General features: G+C 40.6%; 1 protein-coding gene across 5 annotated transcripts in view; it reads right to left on the bottom strand.

Annotated features, from left to right (window-relative positions):
• Positions 1-18,486, bottom strand: part of LOC122559625 (protein mono-ADP-ribosyltransferase PARP12-like) — a 51,704-nt gene that overhangs the window by 22,597 nt on the left and 10,621 nt on the right. For 2 of the 5 annotated variants that reach the window (XR_006314484.2, XM_043709421.2), the window contains exons 4-7: positions 13,527-13,628; positions 11,025-11,148; positions 8,339-8,507; positions 7,552-7,572 (exon numbers count right to left, since the gene is read on the bottom strand). Coding sequence is in view for 4 of the 5 variants with exons in the window: in XM_043709421.2 (XP_043565356.2) it covers positions 7,552-7,572; positions 8,339-8,507; positions 11,025-11,148; positions 13,527-13,628 (416 nt within the window). In the remaining variant the exon portion in view is untranslated. The remainder of the gene's footprint in view (positions 1-7,551; positions 7,573-8,338; positions 8,508-11,024; positions 11,149-13,526; positions 13,629-18,486) is intronic. The other 3 variants (XM_087997264.1, XM_043709422.2, XM_087997265.1) reach the window with 3 other exon arrangements.

Below are 18,486 nucleotides of genomic sequence, written 5' to 3'. Positions count from 1 at the left end.
TTAGCTACAAAATCACACATTTCACATAACTTAGTAAGTGTATCACGAAAAGTATAAAATAATTATTCTTAATGTGAGCAGTGATTTAGCCAACTCACTTCAGAACAACTGCTCATGGTTGATTCTGTACATGTCTGCTGCTGTTCTGGTTTGAATTCTTCTTCTCTCTTCTCTTCATACTACTGTGCTCCTGGACTGCTAAGAGTTATTATAGTATTAGCTCTTGCTCGGTACTACTCTTGTATATTGTCACTGGCAACTGTGAACTCAAATTAGGTCGCCAATATATAAACAGTGTACAATCAGTCTTGGATTGGCAGGATGCGACTGACTGTGTGGAGTTTGCACATTCTCCCCGTGTCTGCGTGGGTTTCCTCCGGGTGCTCCGGTTTCCTCCCACAGTCCAAAGATGTGCAGGTCAGGTGAATTGGCCATGCTAAATTGCCCGTAGTGTTAGGTAAGGGGTAAATGTAGGGGTATGGGTGGGTTGCGCTTCGGCGGGTCGGTGTGGACATGTTGGGCCGAAGGGCCTGTTTCCACACTGTAATGTAATCTAATCTAATCTAATCTAAAAAAGCACAGAATGTACATTGATCTAACTTATCTTCTAGACTTCAAAACCGGGCTCCAGTATGTCCATTTACAATATTACTGTTTTTTTCACTGCTTTATCTCTCTAGGCAGTATGTGCCTAATTCTTGATTGGTTTCTTAAGATCATCATCATCTTGCTGATACTATTTCCTTCCGTCCCTTGACTGGTGACTAATGCCTGACTGTAATGACTGCTGCTGCCAGCTAAATAAATCACTTTATTTATTCCCTAGAAAGATAGAGTTTGCATGTCCAAAATCAAATTAGGTTACTGTACGAGCCTACAATGTTATACATACTTGTTACATGCTTTGAAAACAATTCTAGGTAAAGGAATTGGGATATAAGGCAAATATATGTGTATCTCAAGGAGCTCTGTTACCCTACAACATGGCCACAGTGCCACAATGCATGCCAAATCACTTATCAATAGCCACCAAGCCTGTAGATGAGAAACTGGCATTCAGACCACAAGACACCAACCTCATGTTAACATGGTCTTATCTTATCAAGCCAATGTTTTGTCCCACACAGGAAATACACAAACTGAACCATCTCCTCCAGTACCAGGAAGTCAGACCCAGGAAGCAACTGCAAGAGCTGGGACTTTCAGCTCAGAACTTTAAGAACCATGAGCTAAACATTCTGGTGCAGGAGTTCAATGACATGAAGGAAAATCTCTTGTTAACCGCTCCAAGATTTTCCCAATCATGGTGAAGACAGCTTGCATTCAGTTTGTGCAGAGCTCCGAAAAATTGAAGTGCAGTGCCACTAGCACTTTTGCAGCCTGCTGTAATCTAGCAAAGTCATTGAAATTTCTGCATATTTGGTGTCTCCCCTCGGATTCAAGCATACATCATGCAAAGCATCTCGGGGGACACAGAGTGCATATTCCTCCTCAAGCTTGGAGGAATGTGTACCCAAGTCACCTACACAGCACACAGTGATAATAAGTAAGGCTACCAGATGGGAGATGCTGTTTCAAATCAGCGGGAGGAAATCCCCTTTTCCAAAGAGCATTGCACTGACTCATCTCCCTCTCCCTATTGTCCTTGCAGGACAAATAGGTAGAGGTCAAGAAAGGGAGATGAATGGTGTTGAAGATCAATGCTGAGATTGAATGTGGTATGTAGTGTGAACCAGGATCCTATCTAGAGAACATATGAGTGTCAGCAAATCCCCCATTTCACCTGAACACGACCACAGAAGAGGCATTCCCGGAATTATATGCTGGTGGTTCACAAGGCTGTTTACTTTGGGAGGCTATTGAGTTTGAAGGGTTTTGGGTTGCGGGGAATGTGGATGCAAAGTCAAAGGGTAGTACTGAATTTATGAGGAAAATCTAGTCTGACAGCATGCTAAGCACTAGATGTAGTATACAGACCCATCACTGAAGAATGATAATGGTTTTCATGTCTTCATCTCACAGGTTGTAGTCCCACCCCAGACACCAAAACATATTGGGAAACAAAAGAAGATAAATTTGTCTGAGGAAGCATTGTCACACCAGCACAGATACCGGCACACTAGTGAATCGATGTATTGTTTTAATGTCAAGGGCATTAGGTGAGGAGTGCAGCATTACTGTGCTGGAGAAGGTGTTAAAGGCAGAGATATCAGTGTACAGCCCCCTTTGAGAGGGGAGGACTGTCATATTGATTCTCCATGGGACAAAGAGGTAAATCCTCAAGAGTTATAGGTTGTAGCTGAGTACTTGGACATCAGCAGATGTGTGACAATCTGGCAGAGTTCTCCGAAGTATTGAGAGTTCGTGTCCACAAATGTAGTAGAATAGAATATGCAAATGAGATCAGAATAGAGACATCAGAAAAAGCCTCTAAAGACTGAGATCTTAATACTACACTAGAGAGCAAACTGTAGTATGAAAATGAGGATGAAGATGTTATAATATTGAAAGGAATGAGAGACACTCACTCTGTGTTATGGATAAAATAAAGATGCTAGTGACCAAGAAAAATGCCAGCATAGTAAAAGGGAGCATCCTCAAAGATCATTCATGCAGCTATCCACAGCCCAGAGATGCTATGTAGAACTATGTACACTTTGTTAAATTTTAAAAATATAAAACATAGTTACTAAGCGAGCCTGGAGCAGTGTTTTTTAGACTGTAAGACTGTGCTTTTTTTTTAGGTCTGTAGAAGGTTAAGGAGCAAAGATGGCCTTTAGTCGAGTGACGTGCTCTTCCTGGTGGAAGTGAGAGATTAAAGAGAATTTCCATGTTATTGATGATTATGTCTGCAGGAAGTGTCTTTGGTTGAAAAACCTATCAGATCACGTGGATGAGTTGGAGTGGCAATTAGAGGCATTAAGGAAACTACAGGAGCTAGGGGGTGTGATGGATGGCAGTTGCAGGAAGATAGAAAAACCGCAGATACAGTCAGGTAGGTGGGCTTCTTCCAGGAAAGGTTGGAGAGGGAGACAGGTAGTGCAGCAGTTTCTTGTGGCTATCCCCATCTCAAACAAGTATGCTGTTTTGGAAGATGTAGGGGTTGATGGATTCTTAGGGGAATGTAGCACAAACAGCCAAGTTTCTGGTACTAAGACTGGCTCAAATGTAACGAGCGGTGCGTCAGCTTCCAAGCGATTGATTGTGATGAGGGACTTCCTAGTCAGAGGCAGAGACAGACGTTTCTGTGACTGGCAGTGAGAAATCAGAATGTCGCCTCCCTGGTGCCAGGATCAAGGATATGTTAGAGAGGGTGCAGAATGTTCTCAAAGGGGAAAGGGACCAGCAGGGGGTCGTTGTACACATTGGAACTAATAACATAGGAAGAGAAAAGGATGAGATTCTGAAGGGAGAATATAAAAAGTTAGGCAGAAATTTAAAAAGTAGGTCCTCAAAAATAGTAATATAAGGATTACACCCAGTGCTACAAGCTAATGAGGGTAGGAATAAGAGGACAGAGCAGAAGAATGCGTGGCTGGTGCAGGGGAAGAGGGTTTACATTTTTGGATCACTGGAATCTTTTCTGGGGTTGACATGACTTGTATAAGAATGATGGATTGCACCCAAATTGGAAGGGGACTAATATACTGGCAAGGAGATTCATTAGAGCTGCTCAGGAGGATTCAAACTAGTAAGGGGAGGAGGTGGGGGGTGGTGGTGGGGGCGGAGGAGACAGGAAGGATAGAAATGGGGGCAAGAGAGGAGGGGGTGTGGTATTTTTGATAAGGGATAGCATGATTGCTCTACTCAGGGAGGATATTCCTGGAAATACAGCCAGGGAGGTTATATGGGTGGAACTGAGAAATAAGAAAGGGAAAGTCACCTTATTGGGATTGCATTAAAAACCTCCTAATAGCCAGCAGGAAATTGAGAAAGAAATTTGGAAGGAGATTTCAGACATCTGTAAGAATTTTAGGGTGGTTATGGTAGGGGATTTTAACTTTCTGAATATAGACTGGGACTGCCATTATGTTAAGGGTTTAGATGGAGAAGAAGTTATTAAGTGTGTCCACAAAAATCTTCTGATTCAGTATGTGGGTGTACCTACTAGAGAACGTCTCAAAACATGGCCTACTCTTGGGAAATAAGGCAGGAAAAGTGACTGAAGTGTTGGGGGGAGCATGTTGGAGTATACTTAAGAGGGAAATCAGGAGGGCAAGAAGGGGACATGAGATAGCGTTGGCAAATAGGGTTAAGGAGAATCCAAAGGGATTCTATAAATACATTAAGGACAAAAGGGTAACTAGGGAGATAATAGGGACCCTCAAAGATCAGCAAGGCAGCCTATGTGTGGAACCACAGGAGATGGGGGAGATACTAAACAAGTATTTTGCATCAGTGTTTACTGTGGAGAAGGACATGAAAGTTATAGACTATGGGGAAATAGATGATAACATCTTGAAAAATGTCCATATTACAGAGGAGGAAGTGCTGGATATCTTGAAACGCATAAAAGTGGTTAAATCCACAAGACCTGATCAGGTGTACCCTAGAACTCTGTGGGAAGCTAGGGAAGTGATTGCTGGGCCCTTCGCTGAGATGTTTATATCATCAATAGTCGCAGCTGAGGTGCCAGAAAAGTGAAGGTTGCTAATGTGGTGGCACTATTTAAGAAAGGTGGTAAGGAAAAGCCAGGGAACTATAGACTGGTGAGCCTGACCTCAGTTGTTGGAGGGAATCCTGAGAGAAAGGATTTACATGCATTTGAAAAGGCAAGGATTGATTATGGCTGGCCAACACGGCTTTGTGCTTGGGAAATCATGTCTCGCTAGCTTGATTGAGTTTTTCTGAAGAAGCAATGAAGAGGATTGATTAGGGCAGAGCAGTGGATGTGATCTATATGGACTTCAGTAAGGTGTTCGACAAGGTTCCTCATCATAGACTGGTTAGCAAGGTTAGATCACTTGGAATAAAGGGAGAACTAGCCATTTGGATACAGAACTGGCTCAAAGGTAGAAGATGGAGGGTTGTGGTCGTGGACGGTTGCTTTTCAGACTGGAGGCTTGTGACCAGTGGAGTGCCATAAGGACCAGTGTTGGGTCCATTGTTTTTGGTCATTTATATAAATGATTTGGATGTGAACATAGGAGGTATAGTTCGTAAGTTTGCAGATGACATCACAATTGGAGGTGTAGTGGACAACAAGGAAGGTTACCTCAGAGTACAAATGGGATCTTGATTAGATGGGCCAATGGACTGAGGAGTGGCAGATGGAGTTTAATTCAGATAAACCCGAGGTGCTGCATTTTGGAAAGACAAATCAGGGCAGGACTTATATACTTAATGGTAGTCCTGGGGAGTGTTGCTGAACAAAGAGACCTTGGAGTGCAGGTTCACAGTTCCTTGAAAGTGGAGTCGCAGGTAGATAGGATAGTGAAGAAGGCGTTTGGTATGCTTCCTTTTATTGGTCCGAGCAGTGAGTATAGGAGTTGGGAGGTCATATTGCGGCTGTACAGGACATTGGTTAGGCCACTTTTGGAAATCTTGTGTGCAATTCTGGTTTCCCTCTTATTGGAAGGATGTTGTGAAAATTGAAACAGTTCAGAAAAGATTTAAAAGCATGTTGCCAGAATTGGAAGATTTGAGCTCTATGGAGAGGCTAAATAGGCTGGGGCTGTTTTCTGTGGAACATCGGAGGCTGAGGGGTGACCTTATTGAGGTTTATAAAATCATGAGGGGCATGGATAGGGTAAGTAGACATGGACTTTTCCTGAGGTGGGAGTCCAGAACTGGAGGGTGTTGGTTTAGGGTGAGAGGGGAAAAATGTATAATGGACATGAGGGGCAACTTTTTCATGCAGAGGGCATGTATGAAATGAGCTACGAGAGGAAGTGGTGGAGGTGGGTGCACTTACAACATTTAAAAGGCATCTGGGTCGGTATATGAATAGGAAGGCTTTAGATGGAAATGGGCCAAATGCTGGCAAATGGGACTAGCATTGGTTAGGATATCTAGTTGGCATGAATGGGTTGGACTAAATGGTCTGTTTCCGTGCTGTACACCTCCATGGCTCTATGACTCTAATACTAGGTGTTTCCATAAAGCAGAGCATGAAGTACAAGGGAGCTATCTACAGACCAGATGAGCTCAATCACATTTTAGGGATTGAAGTGCATGAGCTGATGTGAGAGTAGCTAGTTTATGGAGAACACGATGTGGCAGCAGCTGGAGAGCAGGCAAGAGTAACGTGATGTCATACACAGGGTATGTGGCTCTCTTTGTATCCTAGTTTTTGGATCAGAGTGGTGCTGGAAAAGCACAGCGGAAAATCGACGTTTTGGGCAAAAGCCCTTCATCAGGAATAAAGGCAGGAAGACTCCAGGGTGGAGAGATCTACCCTGAAGGCTTCCTGCCACTATTCCTGATGAAGGGCTTTTGCCCAAAATGTCGATTTTCCTACTCCTCGGATGCTGCCTGACCTGCTGTGCTTTTCCAGCACCACTCTGATCTAAACTCTGGTTTCCAGATCTGCAATCCTCATTTTTGCCTCTCTTCGTATCCTAGACCAGTCAGTTCAGGGCCTGAGTGCTGAAGTCCACAAAGTACAGCCTTGAAAATGGCCACTGTTACTAGTGGCCCAGCTTGGTTGTCCCACAGGAGCTCAGCTTGTCCTAGAGGGGCAAGTCATCAAGTTCTTACGTGCCAGAGAAGACTATCTATGAGTCCTGTTGGAAGGATGGTTGTTTGGTTACTGTCAATAAGGAGGCTTCCATTCAACCAGTGTCAGTTATTCTTTTGGCCACAGACTGACTGGGCACAGATGGACTGCTGATAAATTACCTGTTGATAAGTGTTTCAGGTCTTTTTGTTGGTATCTTTATAGTCACTTGAGGACAAGTAATAGATCTTGGGGGAGCTGGCTATCAACACAATATGTTCATTGATTGTACAAAAGGTGAAGTTTGTAAATGAAAATGAAACAGACTGCAAAAGGCTTCAAGAGCATACAAACAGGACAGTGGAATGGTCACAGGATGCCAGCTCAATTTAGTGAAGAGACATATGAGGTTCGGCAGATTAAATATTGAATAGGGGCATACGTGCAATTAAATTATGCCAGAGGATGTACAGGCCTCCCTACAAATTAGTGACTCATTACAGACTGACAGCAGAAGTTCTGGGAGAAAAGGCTGCTTAACTTTCTGAGCTACTTCAGCCAGAAGTGAGAGTGAGACGGTCTCTGTCAAAAAGGCAAATCCTGCAGTATTCCACTGATTCTGGGATGGGTTTGGCATGGGTAGGGCAAAAACAATCATTGAAACTGCCTTCTTCTGCTGGTGCTGTATTAATAAAACACTTCAGAAACTGAGGTCAGTGTCTGTAGTCAGTCACCGAAAGTTACTACATCGTGAAATGGGAAGATAGGAACCCATTGGAATCTGGGAGTGCAATCATAGAGTCATAGAGTTTTACAACATGGAAATAGATCTTTTGCTAAAATTCCATAACTAATGTGAAGTGTGGTAAGTATACAAGGTAAATGTCACTTACCGTATCGAAAGTATGATTTTCCTACGAAAATAAAATAGCATTTAATCAATAAGTATTATTTTAGTCACTTGTTACAATGGAGATTTTGTAACATGTAATCTTGTGGGATCACTCATTCAGCTATTGATTGGAAGTCTGAGAACCTTTTAAAAATTATCAGTCTCCATCAGGATTGTAACAAAGGACAAAATGCTATCTATTATTTCACATTTCATTTTTGAAAGTACAATTGAAAAGGTTTGTAATCACATTGGACATGTCAAAGATGAAAAATTTGTACTAATGTAGTAATTTTCATGACTGCTGGATGTCTCAACATGCTTTACAACCAATGAAGCATTTTTGAAATGTAGTCAATACATTGTAGTATAGGAAGTTCACTACCTAATTTACACACAGCAGACTCCAGCAAAGAACAATGTGATAATGATCAGATAATCTGTTTTTGAGATATGGATTGAGGAGTAAATATTAGCCCAGACAGTGGAAAGAACTCCTGCGCTCTTGAAAATATTTTAAGAAATATTTGTTTTCCCTCTCTTGTTCTCTCTGTCTGTCTCTCTCCACACACTTCCCCCCCCCCCCCCCCCCCCCCCCCCAAACCAGTTTGTTTATCTCCTACTCATCTGAAGGTGTTTACTCTTAAGGAAAGGCAATATCTGACTGGGTAGTGTATTGAAAATCTGCCTCAAAATGATGATTTTCACCAATTAAAGCTGTTGATCTGTCACACAGCATTGCTGCCTACTGCCCAAGATTAAGAACAAAAAAGAAACATAGAACTTACTTGACAATCATATTCAGTCCATTTTCCAAACATATCATTCATGTACCACAGCCATTCAGTTGTAAGGATGTAGTGTGGGGGTTTAGTAACTGAAGATGCAGTACAGAGACGTCTCACCTGGTGAGATCCACACATCATTAATTCAAAGTTGATGTGAGTAGGTCCTGAGCTGTTAAAATAATTTAGGAAAGAGTACTTGAAAGGAGACCTAATTCAGGGCATGAATATATATACAAATATACAAGCACCAAGTTAACACAGGAATGACGTGCACAGGTTTTCGACCAATTCTCCAAAGAGACTAGTGATTAGAATGTATGTAATGGACCCATGGAACAGGCTGTAGCTAGATATTTAGTTTTGTCGCAAGACTGCTGGCTACAGGGAAAAATATAGATATCTCATGTTCCATGTTTATAATTGCCGTGTTCCTGATGTAAGAAAAATGATCTTTGCAGAGGACAGTAGACTGGAGGTTTGAACATTGAGATGATCATGTTTTCAGAAGATTTCTTAGATTAACTTTTAGAGTTTTGGGAGTATTTCTATAGCACTGCAATTTCTATAGCACTGTCATTGACTCCATCCAATTTATGGATGGAGTCAATGACAGGATCAATTATAACTGAGCTTGAAAAGAATTGGGCTGGCCAATCTTTTATTCTCTGTACTTTGCATTCTAAACATCATTATATGAATTGAATTAAACCAAAACCAAAATTTCAGAATATGTTGAAATATTCTGCAAAATAATTCCATGAATATTGTTCATTTGTATACTCCTAAGTCAAGCTCCAATATCTTTCCAAACTGAATACTCTCCCAATATCATGCAAATTAAACAAGGATGCTAATCTCTTGATGCTGATTTAGTTCCCTGGGTTCCATGTTTTTGGGTCGTGATTTCAGTTTATCCAGTTGAGTGTCTTCATTTTGAGTTCCCTGAATTTGCCTCAATCTGTGGTCAAAAGGAGAAAGTGAGGATTGCAGGTGCTGGAGATCTGAGCTGAAAATGTGCTGCTGGAAAAGCGCAGCAGGTCAGGCAGCATCCAAGGAGCAGGAGAATCGACGTTTCGGGCATAAGCCCTTCTTCAGGAATCTGATTCCTGAAGAAGGGCTTATGCCCGAAACGTCGATTCCCCTGCTCCTTGGATGCTGCCTGACCTGCTGCGCTTTTCCAGCAACACATTTTCAGCTCAATCTGTGGTCAGGTAACTACACCATCTATTTTAGATTGGTAGTTGTCTTTTTTAAAAATTATCTTAACCCATGAAGGTCTCTAATATTAAAATCAGATGATAGAAGAGGAGTACCGAGAGTTCACATTTACCAACATTGTAATGACGCAAATGACTTTCTGTACATCAAAGTTGCACATCAGTACTTGTTCTCTTTATGATATTGGCTAAGTCTTTGTAGAATGAATCATGAGTTAATACCAAAACATAGCAACTTTGTTTCATCCTACACTTATGTATGCTTTGACTAAGCTCTTAAACCGGCATATAATGATTCCTGAAAAACCAAAAAAAAGCTCTCAAACTAAAGTTGTGTATAATCCCTGCAGGATCTCTTCCTTTCATGCTATCGTCACTGTACCTCCCTTTTGGCTGGTTGCCTTTAACTACTTTTGAGAGTGTTGGGTAAATTTTGTACGCCTTAGTTAGGTTCCATTTAAAGAACATTGAGCATCAGGAGGTTTCCATATCATTACAAAAGGATACAGAGACGCAAGAGAAGACACAAAAATATTTACTAGAATGATACAAGAACTTGAGACATCAGACCATCTGAAGATTAAACTTCCTTCTGTAGAAGTGGAAAGATCGAGGTACTGCACATAAGGCTATTTAATAAGGTAAGAGTATTAAAGGTAGTATATTAGCATGGATAGAGGACTGACTAGCTAATAGACAACAGAGAGTTATTATAAAATGTGATGTGATAAGTCATAAGATCTCACTGTCATTTAATTGTTCATTGGGAAAGGATGATTTTAATTAATTCCATTTGTTCTCTTATAATCCAGAGAAACAGTGTGAATAAATAAATTAGCTGGAAATGTGTTGCTGGAAAAGCGCAGCAGGTCAGGCAGCATCCAGGGAACAGGAGAATCGACGTTTCGGGCATAAGCCCTTCTTCAGCCCGAAACGTCGATTCTCCTGTTCCCTGGATGCTGCCTGACCTGCTGCGCTTTTCCAGCAACACATTTCCAGCTCTGATCTCCAGCATCTGCAGACCTCACTTTCTCCCCGAATAAATAAAATATCCAGTTAAACATCCATATGAATTTTCAACTTGCTCAGGGATATTCCAAGCATTGCCAGTTGGCCATCTATTTCAGAAAGGATAAACTCCATTAGTAAAACCTTATAGATAAGCTTTCTGTGTTTTTTTTCTCTTGGAGTTCCATGCAACTAGCTTCCATGGATTGAGGAGTGCATGTGATCAGGAGTAAGCAATTTGGCCCCTCAAGCCTGTTCATAAAACTGTCAAGTAAATTTAGTTAAGAATTTGGAATTACCTTAGATTTTTTTGAAGGTTGGATTTGAAATTAAAGTTGTTCATGGGATACAGGAATAAATGCAAGTCTAGAATTCAGTGATTTTGATAATTGTATTTTTAAATACATCAGCATTCAGATATGATTTGGTCTAATTTTGGACTTAATACATCAGAAAGATACCTGGTGATATTCTTTGGATCACAGAATTCCATTTCAATCTCCTCCATGTTTGGCAAATCCTGCCATATTCCCTTGCATATTTGCCACCGATAGGGAAGGTTGAAGTGAACCCGAATACACTTGTCTGTAAAAATATGAATGTGGTTATTAACCTTTAGATTGAGTCGATTCTGCAAAATTCCTATATCATTGAGGCAGTTTCTCCTTTTAAGCTTTCAAAGCAAACACAATGAACTGAATAACAGCAAAATACTTTTGTATTTTTAAAGTTCCTTTCATGCAATAAAATGTCCCAATACTTTTGACATAAGCATTATTAAACAAATTATGATATTGTGGCACAGAAGAAGATATTCAGCCAGAGACCCAAAAAGTTTTGTCAAAGAGGTAGGTTTTAAGGAGACTTTTAAAAGGATGAAAGCAAGTTGAAGAGGAGGAGAAGTTCGGAGTTTAGGAACCCAGACTGCTAAAGCTGAAGGTATGGCCTTCAATATTGGAGACATGTAAGTGGCCCACATGTGAGGAGCATCAAAATTTCAAGGAGGAATGTACAACTGGAAGAGATCACTGAGGTATGAAGTGTCAGTATATGGAGGGCTTTGAAAATAAAGGAGAGAACTTTAAAATTGAGCCATTGGCTAACCAGAATTTAGTGAAAATCAGCAAGAAGAGCAGTGAGGGGCAGTTGGGATTGGTGCAGGTTGGGACAGAGGCAGCTGTGTTTCAGATGACTTCAAGTTTCTGCAAGGCAGAAGGTTGATGATGCCTGGGCTGAAGAGTTTTAGTTATGGGGACAGATTGGATAGACTGGGTCTGTTTCCCTTGGAGCATGAGTAGACCGATGGGGAGACATGACAGAGATGTATAAGATTATGAATAGCATCGACAAGGTAGACAGGAAGAAACCTTTCTCCTGCATAGAGGGATCAATAACCAGGAGCATAGAATTAAATTAAGGAGCAGGAGGTTTAGAAGGGATGTGAGGATTTTTTTTCATTCAGAAGGTGATGAGAATATGGAATTCAGTGCCTATAAGGGTGGTAAAGACAGAATCCCTCAACATTTAAGAAATATGTATATATGCACATGTAATACCAATGCATTCAAAGCTATAGGCCAAGTGCAGGCAAATAGAATTAAAATTGATGTTTGTTTCTGATGGGCACAGCCTTTATGTGTCAAAAGACCTTTCTCTGTGCTGTAGACTTCTATGACTCTATCAGTACATTTAAATAGTCAAGCCTGTCAATAACAAAGGCAGGGATGAATAGCATTTAGTAATCTTATATTTACTTATCAAAATTCAAGCTATATTTTTGGAGGTAATGACATTTGCTATTATGGGTAAGTCAGATATTACATTTGCAAAACACAAATCTAACTTTGGCTTTTATAGTAGTGAGTTTGTACCTGCACCATATTTGGTTACCTCACCCCATGAGGCATCTTAACAGCCAAACTCAACTGATAATTACCTTTTGTACACAACACATTTGCCAAGTTGAGATTGATTAACTCAGTTGGTTAGCACATAGTGCAGAGTTTTGCAAAGCATGGTTTCAGTTCCTGTACTAACTGGTAGTTTATGGAGTTCTGTCTCCTTATACTGACCCATTCTTGATGCGGAGTAGTGTTCCTTAAGCTATATAATCACTTTGTCTCTCAAATAAAGAGAGATGTTTGTGGTCCTTGGTAGATGATAACAAATCACCACACATACCAAGGTCAATACATGCATGGCATTCATTGGGGGCTGCTGTTGTTCTGCCATTCCCTCCTTAATTGAGACATCAGTCTTCAATTTGAAATTAGAAACAAAAACAAAAATTGCTGGAAAACCTCAGCAGGTCTGGCATCATCTGTAGAGAGAAATCAGAGTTAATATTTCAAGTCCAGTAATCCTTCCTCCGAACCCTTACTTCAATTTGCTTTATTTTGACTGTATTGTTTTAGGCTGTGTTCAGGTTGGAGAGCTGTTTGAACTAGTTTTACATGAGAGATTGAGGCTGTCAGATCAGTAGAAACTATCTCATTCAGTTACAGGGTTTTACATCGCCAGTACATTTACAAATAACTACACTTCCATACGCTTTTGAACATTTCCGTTGATTTGTTTTTTATTGATCTTTCCTAGTGAGTAGTACAGATAAATGGAATGAATTAAATGCTATACATCATCTAAGACTGAATCAGAAGAGTTACACTACCTTCAGAAGGAACAGCTACTTGATGTAGGTGTCCTGCTGGCTCTAGAATTGATGAAGGAAACTACTCTTATAATGAAATTTATGTCGTGGAAGCCTCATATACCTTTTAAAACTGGCTTGTTAGGTGAAGATGCTATCAGTGAAGGAAATGTAAGGTAAATGCAGTATGTGCGCAAAGCAAATTGGGTAAAAATAAATGTGTATTTAATACCTCATATAATGAAACAAAGCATCAGTAAAAGTGTGTTACAGAAAGTCATCATCTTTGGCAAAATATTTGAAACTTTACAGATACCTTTGAAGTTGCAGTTTTTTCTGATGTAGTAGAGACAGATTTCCTCAGCGTCAGCATTTTGCTGGGACTTTGTTGGAGAAGCTGTAGGCACAGCTTTCATTCCTGCAAAAACACAGCAAAAGATTATAAATCCAGCTACCCATTTGAAGAATTATTTGTTGTACTGATCTGAAACCATGTAGATAAACATTGGGTTACTTGACTGACTTTTTTATTTGTTAATGGAATGCAATTGTCATTGGCTAGTCCAGCATTTATTGTCCTTCCAAAGGTAACAGTGAATTGCCTTCTTCATCTGCTACACTCTGTTTTACACACGATGCTTTAGAAAAGTAGTTCCAGGGTTTTTAACCCAGCAATAATGAAGGAATGCAATACAGATGGACTATCATTTGGAGGGGAATTTACCAGTGGTTGTGTTCCCATCCATCTGTTTCCCAGATGGTAGAAATTATAAATTTGCAAGGTGTCGCTGAAGGAGCCTTGGTGAGCTGCAGCATTGCATCTTTTGGATGGCACATACTACTGCCATATTCATTGGTAGTGAAGGAGGTAAATATTGTGGATGTGGTGCCAATCAAGTGGGTTTTCCTTCCTGAACAGTGTCCAGTTTTTTTAGTGTAGATGGAACTGCACTCACCCAAGCAAGTGCAGCATGTTTCATCATAATCCTGACTTGTGCTTTATAGATGGTGGACAGGCTTTGGGGAAACAGGGGGTGATTTACTCACTGTGGAATTCCTAGCTCTAACCTGCTCCAAAGCTATTGTATGTATATATGTACATGTGTATTTATATTGATAGTGGAGATTCAGTAATGGCATTGCCATTGAACATCATGGGCGATTTTCTCTTGTTGGGGATGGTCATTTTCTAGTCCTGATGTGGTGCAAAAGTTACCAGCCTAGAGATGGATATTGTCCAAGTTTTGCTGCACTTGGACACAAGCTGCTGTAGTATCAGAGAAGTTGTGAATGGCACTGAACATTGTGCAATCATCAATGAACTTTACCACATCTGACATTCTCATCAAGGGAAGGTCATTGATAAAGAAGCTAAAGTGTTTTTGCCTGGTGGTATTAATTGAGAAAATGTCTTGTTTTTAAACAATATTCAGCTGAAGATTGTTGGGCCTTGGATATTACTTTGAATTCCTGCAGTGATGCCTTGCTACTAAGATGATTGAACTCCAACAACTACGACCATCTTTCTTTGTGTCAAATATAACTCCAACCAGTGAAGAGTTTTAATCCAATTCCACTTCACTCCAGTTTTGCCAGCACTCCTTGCTACCACACGCTGTCAAATTCTGCTTAATCACTCTTACCCCCTTCTTCTGAAACTGAGCTCCTTCATGCTTGATCCAAGGCTGAGGTGGAATAAGCGCCTGACTGACCCCACTGGTACACAAACTGGGTGTCAATGAGCTGATTATTGCTGAGCAAGTGCTGCTTGACAGAACTTGTGACAGTACCCTCCATCACTTTATAGAACAATAACTGACTCGGCTGGGTTTGTCCTGTTATTTGTGGACAGGACATACTTGAGCAGTATTCCACATTACTGGGTAGGTGTCTGAGTCATAGGTGTACTGGAATACCAGCATGACTAATTTGGAACACAGGTTTCCAATACTATTGTCAGAATGTTATCATTGTATTTGAAATATCCAGTGTGTTCAGCTATTTCTTGATATCACATGAAGTGAATCAAAATCAGAATATGATGCAATGATAGTTTGAGGTGTTGGAAATAAGATAGCTCACACATTCTCGAGAGTGCCAGCTAGAATGCCTACTTTCTATTGAATTAACTAATCACTTAGATCACAACAACAGTAAAACTCATGCCAGTAATTATTAGATAAATAAGGTGATAAAGAGCAAGGAATGGCACATAGGGAAGGGAGGGAAACCAACGGCAAGGAAACAATTTGTTAAATAAAAAACAACAAAAGACTTGTCAAATATTTTCTCATGGAAACAGAACCAAGGTTAATGGAAAGTTTAATGTACAGTAAATAACAAATTCTCCTTCACCTCTAAAGTTTAGAGTCCAGTCTGAGTCAATATGAAGAATGTTTCCTCTGTGTGATATCTTTGATAATATTGTTTCAGTCTAAACCTGCCGGAACAGGCAGGAGCAGCTAAATGATCTAACTGTGTTACTATGTGCAACCGAACCAAGGAATAGATCTTCCAAAATTTGGTGTTAACTGAGGTAATCTTTCTTAAACAGACCTAGTTCACAGCTTTAGTGACAATAATAACCAAGACACAATGCAGTGACAAGATAATCTATTAATAATAACGTTCAAAATCTGATTGAGTCCTGGCATCAACAAAGCTGCAGCCAAGCGACAGAGATTTGAATTTAGAATCTTCCTGGTCTGTAGAGCTCATGATTGCATGTACAGTATAATAGATTAAATTTGGTGGGAGATTTCCTGCACTAATTTTAATAATGCATTTAGTGACCATGTAGTTTATAGCTGATCTCTCAGCACAAAATGTAAATCAATGGGTTGGGAATAGGAATTGCATGAAATAATTTGTTCGTTATGATTCAGTAGGACACTAGCACAATGGAAAGGAATTTGCTATATACAATGGCTTGTGCGTGACTAAACTGTTCACACAAATCTGGGATCTAGATTAACTTGTTCTTTAATACAAAGGAAGTTAAAGTTTGTCATTCTTTACCTGTTATGTGAACTCCTCTTTCACTTTTCTTTTCCTCAGCCTTTCTCTTCTGCTGTCTTTCTGAATGATCAGTTCTCTCATATCTCTGAGTTCTGATCTTGGTGTCATAGTAGTAGTGTCCCTACCCCTGGACTGGGAGGTATGACTTCAAGACCCACCTGCTCCAGAAGTGTGTAATAACATCTCTTTACAGGTTGATTAGAAAGATAGGTTAATTTTTTTAAAAAGCAGCAGCAGATTGGCATCAGGGGATGAATTTGCATCTGATATTGGGAAGATGGCTGTCACATCAATTTCTGTTCTGAAGCACATTAAGGGATTGTATCCCATGTCTGAGCAGTGCTGCTGAGAGAGGCCTAAAGACGAGAAAGGCAAGTCACAGCCATGACTGGACCTGCCATTCACTTAGCCCATGTTGTCTTATGATGTATATGTTTCTTACAGCAGATGTACCTTAAACAGCTGTGAGTCACTCTCAGCAATAAGACAGGGTGTGATGTAGTAGTCCCTTGATTCTGCTCTGATGATGCAGTATCAGATTTGGATGTGATTCCCAGCCCCTGTACATACATAGTCTTACTTGCTAGTTGAGAACCAACGCTATTGTTGAATAATCTTTATCATATGATGACTTGTGATGTATGACAGGGCATGCCTGTAAAGGTAAAAGATTGGGGTCTAGATTAGAGTGGTGCTGGAAAAGCACAGCAAGTCAGGCAGCATCCGAATAGATGAAGGGCTTTTGCCTGAAACGTCGATTTTCCTGCTACTCGGATGCTGCCTGACCTGTTGTGCTTTTCCAGCACCACTCTAATCTAGACTTTGGTTTCCAGCATCTGCAGTCCTTGTTTTTACCAAGGTAAAAGATTGGACCAGTGCCATCTGGGGCAGATGGCCAAAGGTAGCCCATGATTTTTGGATGCCTCTCAAAAGGTGCTTAAGAAAGGTCTGGGCAAGAAGCAGAAAATTGTGTTTCCAGCCTTCGGGCAGGTGCAACAACCTCCCTTTAACCTGCCTTCCTGTAAATATATACCAAAAGACTGGAAGTAGTGGGGTTAGGGTAATGGTCAAGGGAGAGGGGCCACTGTCAGCAATCGCAGTGCCAACAGGAGGATATTAGTTTGGTACTACAAGAAATTTGATGACCTGATATTTGGAAAAGTGGCAAGTGGAACACCAGTGTCAGCTGTCTGGCTGTGTACACAGCAACTCTGTAGCGCAAGAACTGAGCAGATTGAATGGCCAGACCGTGCCCTAATATAATCCTTATCTTCCAGTAATGACCAACAGAGTCTGATGTTGCTTGAAAACACGCAGCATGTGGAACTCTTACAGACTGAAACAATCATAACACCAAGCACAGGATCAGGTGTACAGGATATGCTTCTCATGCTCACAGGCCACCAGTGAGTGCAAGCTTTTTTTCTTCATGATTCAAAATGCTGGTCTGTTGATGCTGTCGGTGTTATCAATGACACCATGGACCTGAAAAAGTCCACCAAAGATGGCAAAGACCAATATCTGTTGTGCCTGCACTGTCCATTGTTCTCAGCTAAATGTGTTAGAATAGGACATCTCTGATCTGTCTGAGAAGGGTGATGAGCTGTCAACTGATGATACCACTCAGGTTGGTAGCTGATTTTTGAAAGGACCTAGAAGCATAAAACTTGATGACAACAGTAACCTTAATGCTGCAGGTCAGAGTCTGCAGTAGGGTTTGTGAGATCTTGAGTAATTGTGGACCAAGAAGCAAATGTTCAAGACCAAATGCCTGAATAGGCACAGTCTCCTGTGTTACTAGCAACCTGCCATTTGCAAGCCACTGACTCATGGACAGTACTTCGAATGATTTAGATAGCAGCACCTTCCTCCACTTCCGGGCTCTGTCTGTGCTAGTCAGTTCACCTTCTACTATCTTGGTGATTGCACTATAAAATGAGATAGGAGTTTTTAACCATTTGCAGCAATCAATTTTGATTGGTTAGTCTGAAACAGATCCAGACCTGAGGGCTAGAAAACTTTAGCAATAGAAGAATTAGGATCCATAGATCCTACCTTTAAACTTATTCAGATTACTCTTTGGATTTTCTAATATAATATTTTGCACCTATCATGACCAAAGATCTTAATTCTAGATCATCTATGTACATAACAAACTTTTAATTCAAACATGAGATTTTAAAAGAACTGCAGAACTCAAAAGTGAGTGTGCATATAAATTCACTGAGTGTCTGCCAGAGTCCTGTATGGACTCATGA

The sequence above is a fragment of the Chiloscyllium plagiosum genome, unplaced genomic scaffold (assembly GCF_037043375.1).
Source record: "Chiloscyllium plagiosum isolate Xiang-an unplaced genomic scaffold, Cpla_swu_hap1 HiC_scaffold_19, whole genome shotgun sequence".
NCBI classification, from domain to species: Eukaryota; Metazoa; Chordata; class Chondrichthyes; order Orectolobiformes; family Hemiscylliidae; genus Chiloscyllium; species Chiloscyllium plagiosum.
The sequence above is the reverse complement of the archived record's forward strand: the minus strand, read 5'-3'. Positions and strand labels throughout refer to the sequence as shown.